The following is an 8,665-nucleotide window of genomic DNA, read 5'->3' as shown; positions in this document are numbered from 1 at the left end:
AGGATCCTTCGCAATTTAAGGTAAGAGGCTGCACCTGTGCCTGTTGGGGGTTTTTAGTGGCAAATATCAGTGTTGTGTAAGCTGAGAGCACAGGGCTGCGGGTCAGGATCCGCCTGGGGAGGGAATACAGAGCTGGACTGGGAGCCCAAGGCTGCCACCCTGCGCAATGCGCTTGTGTAGTACCATATAATGGAGGTTTGATTGCTGCATCAGGTCCTACACACAAATTGGGCACAATTAGCAATCAAAAAAATCAGCTCTTCATTTTAATGTATTTTTTCACCTGCTGAGAAAAGACCAAGCATCCCAAATACTACCTGTGGGGTTTACTCCCCTCTTCTTGAGGGGATGACAGGGCTGCCACACCCCGAATGGTGTTAAGAGCACAGAGAGATGTTAAATGTGCGTTTTTGCCTTGCCAACGCTGTCACAGCTCAGGGCTTTATTGGGCCTTGCCTTAGTTCTGGTCTATGTGACTGCCTGTGAAGCTGAGCTTAGTGCCCAGGGGCTGAGCTTAGTGCCCTTCCCCTGAGAGCTGCTGGGGGGGAATGGGAATGAGATGGGGGATGCACATAGAGAGCAGCAGTGATTGGAGGGAGGAAAATAACAACATGGAGATGATGTTGAGGCAGGGAAATGGAATAATAGTCTTCGGTGGGGAAAGCTGGAGGGAAAGTGAAAAAAGACAATTAATTATAAGACAAAAGCTCCCCAATGCGGGGGGGACAGCCGCCGGTGGCGGGGCGTGGCTGGAGGGGGCGTGGTTTGATTGGGCGGGGCAGCGAATGGGGCGTGGTTTGGTTGGGCGATGTCAGCGGAGGGGGCGTGGCTTGGTGCGGCGAGGCCGGCCGAGAGGGCGGGGCCGCGGAGGCGCAGGCGGTCCGGAGGGACTCGGTGTCCGGGGGGAGCGGAGCGGAGCTGCGGCCGGTCCAGCAGGTGCTTTGGCGGGGTTGGGGCTCGCCGCGGGGCGGCAGGAGCTGCCGGTGGGTCCCGGGAGGGGAGGGCAGCGTCCGGGGCCCCGCCGACCCCGCATCCAGCTGCCTGAAATCATCCCCCGGCGAGCGAATTCTCAGGAGCGGGGGGATCGGGCCCTGACTGCCCCAAAATGGTTTTGGGGCGGGTTGGGGCCGCTGCGCTGGCGGGAGCAGGGAGAAGCTGCTCGGGCGCGGTATCGGAAGCCCAGCACCGAAAATGCTCGGTTCGCATGTACCGGGAGCTTGGAGAAGAAAACAATCATGTTAAAAGAAACGTTTTTTGTGCTTTAGAAGACAAAATGTGATGTGTGCATGGGAGCAAACGGGAATGTAAACAGCTGAGGGCTGAGTGTGTCATTAAAAAATTCAGCAGGATGGGTGGATGCTGCTTGAGAAGTGCGTGCTCCCCAGGACATCAATAACAGGCCTTTGAGGCAGCGTTATTGACATCTTGTGGGTACACGGAGGGTATTACTCAGAGTAGCAGCCAGATTAATGATTTCCAGCGCTGCGCAGGATGTGCTCCATTCGTTACCGAGCATTGCTTCGTTGCTACAAGAGCTTTGCAAGTTAAGTCCTGCTGCAACAAGCTTTGGAGGAGCTGCAGCAGACACTGATCCCCTTCCTGCCTGGTTCCTGCTGCTCTGAATGCAGCTTTTCCCACAGCATCTCCCCACACACAACCAGGGGTGCTGTTCCTGTAGGAGTTTTTCTGGCACCTGTGATGGGGCCACACACACTCTGGAGTCCGTTGGGATCAGAAGGGCGGCGTTTTCTTCCAAACTGCAGCTTGAATTTAGCTCACAATGGCTTAATTTGGGAAGCTGTGCTTTTTCCCACTTCTCCCCAGCCATTCTTGAGGCTGTTTCGGTTCAGCTTGGCAGCTGCGAGTCCGGAAGAGGTTTATGAAGCTGATTGTTTTCATGTTGCGGTGTTACAGGAGGGCTTAGGAGGCCGAGCCAGGGTCAGGGTTTCCCTGTGCGAGGTGCTGCCCTGAGCCAGACTGTTTTTATTTGATATGGGGCCCCTTTTAACCAGGCGAGGTGGGAAAAGGGCGTTCAAGAGGGGAAACTGAGCTGCAAACAGCCTATTTCTATCTGCATCTCTGCTCCTCAGCTTCGGGCACACACGAGTTACAGACCTACCTCCTCCTGTTCCCAAACCTGTGAAGAGCTGTCCCTGCAATGACGGCACTTGCCAGGAGTTGAGGAGCAAATCGGCGCTGGAGTTGGACCAAGTTGGGCTGTTTTCTTCAGAACTTGTCTGAGCAAAAGCAGGTAAAGGAGGGGGGAAATCTCATTTTGAGCATGTTCTGTTCAATGTGTTTTTAAGGCTGTTGTGAAGAGGCAGAACAAGCCCGCAAGGCTGCCGTTATCTTGGGAAGGACAGCAGCTTCAAAAATGTAAATATGGAAGCGCTTGCTCACAGCGATTACGCCGCTGGGCCTCAGTGATGCAACAGGACGAACCGCTCGAGCTGTGTTAGTTTTGTGCAAAGCCACATGGAAAACGGGCTGAAAAAAGACCAGAAAGACTCTAAACACAAAGGTTGTGTTAGTGGTGTCACAGTTATTTATGTTCTGGGATGCGCCCCCACAGGTCGTGTCACTGCGTGGGGAACGCGGCTCATTTTGACGTGCACAGACAGATAAACAAGGGGAAGATCTGCGCTGCCCCTGGAGCACAGAGTTTATTTAGGATGTTTAGTTTTAGCAGTTCCTAAACTGCTGGGAAGTGTTGAGCTCAGAACTGATACACCCTGGTATGGTAATTATTGTGTCAATTAACCCCATACTCGTGTCCTCTGTGCTCCTCGGGTCTGGTGCCTGTGCAGCACGGGGTGCGCTGGCACGGGTTCTGAAATCTCGCTTCAGCCTGCTTCATATTACTATTTTTGGTGATTCTTTTATTTCAGCCATAGTGAGGCCACTCTCCAGTCATGCACGATTGTCCAAAGATATGTAAAATTAAATAAAAAGGGAAAAAAATCCTCAACAAACAAAGCATTCAAGCAAGCCCTGCTTGTTGGTCCCCTCCTTTGTCCCCCCTTTTTGTCCCCTCCTTTGTCCCCCCTTTTTTGTCCCCTTCTTTCCTTTTGGTCAAATCACTATTAAACCCTGCAGCAAAACTTCCCTTCTGTCTCAAAGGCTGTTTTGTTCAGCGGGGACCCCGAGTTCAGCTGCATCATGGCAACAGTTGTCACGGAGAAGCTCAGCCGCCTGGTCTTCAACGTGCGGCAGCTCCCTCAGCTGCTGGGCCCCCTCTCTCCCTCCACCGTCAGCAGTTCCGAGGTGCCCAAGGTCTTCTGGAAGCCCTACATCCACACCGGCTACCGGCCCGTGCGGCAGACCTGGCGCTATTATTTCTCAACGCTTTTCCAGCAGCACAACGAGGCCATCAACGTCTGGACCCACCTGGTGGCCGCACTGATCCTGCTGCTGCGGTTCCAGCAGCTCTCGCACCGCGTGGATTTCGGGCAGGACCTGCACGCCCGGCCCCTCCTCATCATCATCGTGGCGTCCATCACCTACCTGACGTTCAGCACCCTCGCTCACCTTCTGCAGGCCAAATCTGAGTTCTGGCACTACAGCTTCTTCTTCATGGACTACGTGGGGGTGGCCGTCTACCAGTACGGCAGTGCCTTGGCCCACTATTACTACGCCATCGAGCCGAGCTGGCACGAGATGGTGAAGGGGTTCTACATGCCGCTGGCCGTGCTGCTGGCCTGGCTGTCCTGCGCCGGCTCCTGCTACGCCAAGTACCGTTCCCACCAGTCCCCGCGCCTGCTGAGCCTGCTGTGCCAGGAGCTGCCGTCCGGGCTGGCGTACGCGCTGGACATCAGCCCCGTCCTCCACCGCATCTTCACCGCGCCGCCCGCGCAGCGCGCCGACCCGGCCCTGCTCTACCACAAGTGCCAGGTGCTGTTTTTCCTCATCGGTGCCTTTTTCTTCTCTCACCCTTACCCTGAGAAGTGGCTCCCCGGGAAGTGTCACTTCTTTGGGCAGAGCCACCAGATTTTCCACGTGTGCCTCGTGCTGTGCACGCTGGCGCAGATCGAGGCGGTGTTGTTGGACTACGAGTCCAGGCGCCACATCTATTCTGCTCTTCAGGGTGATTTGGTGCACAATTTCTCTGCCCTTTGCCTCTTCACCGTCACCTGCTCTGTCCTCACGGCCGCTTACATGGCCCGGAGGGTGAAGAACAAGCTGAACGTCAAAGAGGAGTAGAAACCCTGAAGGAGAAGCAGGTGAGCTCACCCCAACGGTTGATCTGCAGCCAGACGCTGGTGTGAACCTGGCCCCTGATTTCGAGGAGAAGAGGAACAAAATGCTTCGTGATCTGTTACTTCTCTTCATGTTCTCTGTAGGGACAAAAAGTGAGAGCTGCTCTTTATGCTTTTCTCTTTTTTAAGCAAGCTGCAACTAATGCTGAAATTTATAACATGGTACACTAGTTTAATTCACATGTCTGAATAAACAGAACATTAGCACTGCAGCCCTGGAAGGTTTTTTGGAAGCTACTGCGTCTCACCTAAAGGTGAGGAGATGCCACCCGGTCCTGTTAGTGGTGGCAGAATGTAACCCACAGCCACAGATCAAGGTGAGTTTGTATAAAACACAGACCATGGTAGAAAATTTTTAGGCCCCTTTTTATATGACTTGAAGGTGTAGAGTTATCCATGGAGGGGCAATAACTGGCACCTTTGCACCTCAGGGCAGCTGGGGCTGTTTCCCCAGGCCCTGCTGTGTTGGCTGCCACGGGTTGAAGGGCACAACCTTCACCTGAAAACACAGGGCAGGAACCTGCTGGGCTTGCAACTTGTAAAGAGAAGGCTGAGGGCACTGGGTTGTGTTTGGTGAACGGAGAACACCTGTGAGGGGGGGAAAGCTAGGGGTGTGGTGCTGCTCCCCCGCTAACCCCCATAGCAGGTGCTGTTTCTCGGCCCCTGTTGGCATTTCTGTCGGACCTCGGGAGCTTCTGGCGCCGGCCGCCCCTCTCCTGCGCTGGGGTTCGGCGGTCCCGGCTATTGTGCCCGCGCCGCCCCTCTCCTCAGGAGCCGCCATGCCGGCGCCTTTTATAGGGTGTGGCCCACGGTGGGCGGGGCTCCGCCTGTCACTCATCCCGCCCCACTGCTCGGATTGGCCCCGCTCCACCACGGGCGCGCGCGGTGGCCGTTGGCGGCCGCTCGGCGGGGGCGGTGCGAGCGTGGGCTGTGTGGGAGCGCGAGGCGCGGCGGGAACCTGCGGCTGAGGGAGCGACCGGACCCGGCTCTTCCGGGCCCGGCTCTGCCCGCGGCCCCGGCCCTGCTTCGGGATCCGGCCGGAACCCGCCCGGTGCCGGGGATGAAGCGCAGGCCCAGGGGCGGCGCGGCCCCGCCGGCCGGAGCGTGCGGTGTATGGCTGGACACGGCCGAGCTGAAGCAGACCGCGGCGCAGGTGCGGCCCGAATTCCCGTCCTGGGGGTGGAGATGGGGTGGTTGTGAGAGAACAGGCTGTGGTGGGAGGTGGGAGATGCCGGCGGTGTCACTGCTGAAGCATTTCAGCATGGTCTGTTGCGATAGGACAAGGGGTGATGATTTTAAACTAAAGGAGGGAGATTCAGGCTGGACATGAGGAGGAATTGTTGCCCTGAGGGTGGTGAGAGCCTGGCCCAGGTTGGCCAGAGAGGTGGTGGATGAACCATCCCTGGAGACATCCCAGGCCAGGCTGGACGGGGCTCTGAGCACCCTGAGCTGCTGAAGATGTCCCTGCTCATGGCAGGGGGGGCACTGGGGGAGCTTTAACTGTCCCAACCCAACCTATTATATGATTTAACAAATGTGGGAATTACACCGTAGCACCGGAAGAAGGGTAGAATTGTTTTTAATAGCGTGTATTCACTTTCCACTTCTTTCTTTCCCTACCCAGTCTCTCACAGCCAAGACAAAAGCACCGTGTCGAATTCTGGAAAGCAAGCGCGCCTGGGACGCGTTCACACAGCCGAGAGCCGCTCAGCCGCGCACCAGGCAAACCAGCATCTCCGCCTTCTTCAGCGCTCAGACAGGTAACCAGTGTGTGCCCCGCTGGAAGGAGCCTCAGCCTGTAATAGGAAGCCCAGCTCACTTTATTTCTTGGCAGCTGTACTAGGCAGAAAAATACATTTTTTAGTGAAGAGTGTAAAGGTTTGAATTCCCAGAAATAATGTTATTGTGATGGTTAATCTAAATGCAAGGACACATAGCGGTCACAGCCAGTCTTAACTGGAGAAAACTAAGTCACGCACTGGGCTTTATTTCCTACAAAACTGGAGTTTTCAGTGGAATGTTGGGAAGCCTGATACAGCCTAAGTGGTGTTACAAACCATCCAGGTGGCAGAATGTCCGGTTTAGAGTTTGTTGTAAATTATACCAGCCCTAAATGGTCAGTTAAATACCCTTGGAGTAACATCATAGCTGGAAGTGAAAATTAACATTACTTTGGGCAAACAACTGCTCTGTGAGGGGAATCAGCAGGAGGTGAGAGAGGAAAGGTTGTGATGAAGGGTTGCACAAAGCCTTTTCTAAAGAATGCAGGTTAATCCAAACTGAACCAATGAAGGAATCACCAGGGAACTGGGATATTTAAGGTAATTTAGCCAGCTCACAACTGCTGTGCTTTTGAGGCTGCTTTTGTGCTCTGGAATACAAGAGACTGGGATTTGTCTGTGGGTCTCAAATTAACAGATATGGAGAGAAATGAAATGGGTGCAGAAACCAGCAGTGTGGGATTGTGTAGTTGTTTGTGTATTTTGAGTGCATTAAACTAGTTTAGCAAGAAGCAGATTAGAGGAAGCGTTACATAAATCATACCATTTCATTATTTGACAGAATTTTTGTGTTGTGACAGGGCTATTGATGGTTTTTGCTTTGTTATTCTTACTCCTTTTGAATTAACTATTCCTACTCCTTTTGAATGTCTTGTGTGCTTTCTCCTGTTTTTGTTTGATTCTCTCAACTGATCGCGTTCACCTACTGTGTGTTTGGATTTATTGAATGCTGCTGCTGTTCTGTAGAGGTCGGTAGGATTTAAGATGTTGGAGTATTTATTTGTATTTTTTTCCTTTTAACTTATCCTAAATTGAAGGTGAACTTTCTTATATTGAGAAGATGTATCAGATTTCGTTTTAAATGCTTGCAGCAGCAACTGTGGGACTTGATGCCTTCAGCAGGTGATGAATTCAAGCTGTAGAAGTTTCACTGTGGGGTTTTGTGGTTAATGTTTCTAACTCTTGGGCTGCTTTTAGAGGGAGTGCTGTAGGAAAGTGGAGAGGGGGAAGGTGGAAAAGCCAAAGCCAGGAGGTGCAGCTGTCGCACTTGACTCGAGGGAAGCACCAAGGAATGGTCACTAACCCTGAGCACTGTGTGCCAGCTCTGGCTTTAGCCAATTCTGTATTGTTTGCAGGTGAAAAAGACAAAGAAAACTCCAGCCCATCTCCTTTCACCCCAAATGAAGGCTGTAAGGAAAAGGGTATTTCTTCGGCTGCCTCCCCTGTGAAGATCTTGGCTTTGCTGCGGGTGGAGGAAGCCCAGAAACGATCCGGCAGAGCTGAGGAGGAGCAGGTGCTGGTTCCACCCCAGCGCCGCGCACAGAAAGCACTGGCCTTGCCGAATCCTTCGCCGGACTCTTGGTTGTCACAAGCAGAGTCCCACAGCGAGGGCAAAGCGGGTGAGGATTCCTGCTGCTTCAGCTTCAGCCAGGATTCAGAGGGAAACCGCGTCATCGCTCACAGAGACGCCTCTGACTTACTTGCTGGAGAAACGGTGTCAGCGAGTGGCAGCGGAATTTCAGCCTGCAGGACAAAGAAACACACGGGCCAGCCACACCCAGAGAACACCGGACTGGATCTCCAACCAAGACTTGGCGCAGACCAGAGTAAGAAACCACGACAATCATGTAGTGTTAATTCTTTAATTGATTCCACTGAGAATAGAAATCCTGCTCTAAGGAGAGACGGTCCCTGGGCCGCTGCCTTTGGTTCATCTCCAAGAAGCGCAGCGGGAACGCAGCCTCTGCGTGAGCGCAGCCACAACACCAGCGCTGGCCCAGCTGAAGGCCAGGGCAGGATGGGGCCACCGAGCGGTCCCTGTGGGCAGCTCTTCACCCAGGATTCCCAGGGGAACAGAGTCATCGCTCACCGCAACGTCCCCTCTCCTCACAGGGACAGTGACGGTTCTGGCAGGCGACTGGGGGAGCGGCAGTTAGACGAGTGCTATGATTTACTGTTCACGCAGGACTCACAAGGCAACAGAGTGATCAAACACTGGTAAGTGACCCCAAAAGGGTCACCTAAAGACCTTGGTGAAGCCTTAGGAAAGCTGTTTTTTTGTAAGAACACAGTCAGAATTAGGTAAGTGTCCACTTTATTTCTGTATGTGTGGTCTCGCCAGCACATGCAATAAATCAGTGCAACAGGCAGGACCTCTTTGTTCTCTGAAGTTTTGCTTTAATAAAGATAAAATTTTGAAGGAGTATGTTTCTAAAGGTTTGACTGTCTCAGCCACGATTGTGGCCCGGCTTTAGTACTGCCTGCTGCGGATAAGTGCTGCTCTTCACCTCTCTTTACTTTCAGCACAGATCCAGCTGGAGTTGTGTCACAGCACTGAAGTTAATTGCTCAGAGAAGCTCTTTTACCTCCAGCCAGAGCAGGGACACGGTGACAGCTCCGTCCCCTCTG

The 8,665-nt window shown here is 53.5% G+C and overlaps 1 protein-coding gene across 3 annotated transcripts; it reads left to right on the top strand.

Annotated features, from left to right (window-relative positions):
* The first annotated feature begins 784 nt into the window (after nt 1-784).
* Nucleotides 785-8,459, top strand: PAQR7 (progestin and adipoQ receptor family member 7). 3 transcript variants are annotated; one of them, XM_065041880.1, is made up of 5 exons: nt 785-936; nt 2,091-2,251; nt 3,121-4,573; nt 5,881-6,016; nt 7,393-8,459. In XM_065041880.1, the coding sequence occupies exon 3, from the start codon at nt 3,160-3,162 to the stop codon at nt 4,198-4,200; it is 1,041 nt and encodes a 346-aa protein (XP_064897952.1). In that variant the 5' UTR covers nt 785-936; nt 2,091-2,251; nt 3,121-3,159; the 3' UTR covers nt 4,201-4,573; nt 5,881-6,016; nt 7,393-8,459. The 3 variants fall into 3 exon arrangements, with proteins under 3 accessions (XP_064897952.1, XP_064897953.1, XP_064897951.1); XM_065041881.1 differs by lacking the exon at nt 785-936 and adding an exon at nt 960-983; XM_065041879.1 differs by lacking the exons at nt 785-936; nt 2,091-2,251; nt 3,121-4,573 and adding an exon at nt 4,614-5,409.
* The last annotated feature ends 206 nt before the right edge of the window (nt 8,460-8,665 follow it).

This window comes from Columba livia, chromosome 26 (genome assembly GCF_036013475.1).
Source record: "Columba livia isolate bColLiv1 breed racing homer chromosome 26, bColLiv1.pat.W.v2, whole genome shotgun sequence".
Classification (NCBI taxonomy): Eukaryota; Metazoa; Chordata; class Aves; order Columbiformes; family Columbidae; genus Columba; species Columba livia.
This window is presented reverse-complemented; position numbering and strand designations above follow the sequence as displayed.

Coding starts and splice junctions, on each gene's coding strand:
- PAQR7 (XM_065041879.1), top strand. CDS start 5,317: ATGAAGCGCAGGCCCAGGGGCGGCGCGGCCCCGCCGGCCGGAGCGTGC. Junction 5,410..5,880: donor TGAAGCAGACCGCGGCGCAG/GTGCGGCCCGAA, acceptor TTCCCTACCCAG/TCTCTCACAGCCAAGACAAA. Junction 6,017..7,392: donor CTTCTTCAGCGCTCAGACAG/GTAACCAGTGTG, acceptor TATTGTTTGCAG/GTGAAAAAGACAAAGAAAAC.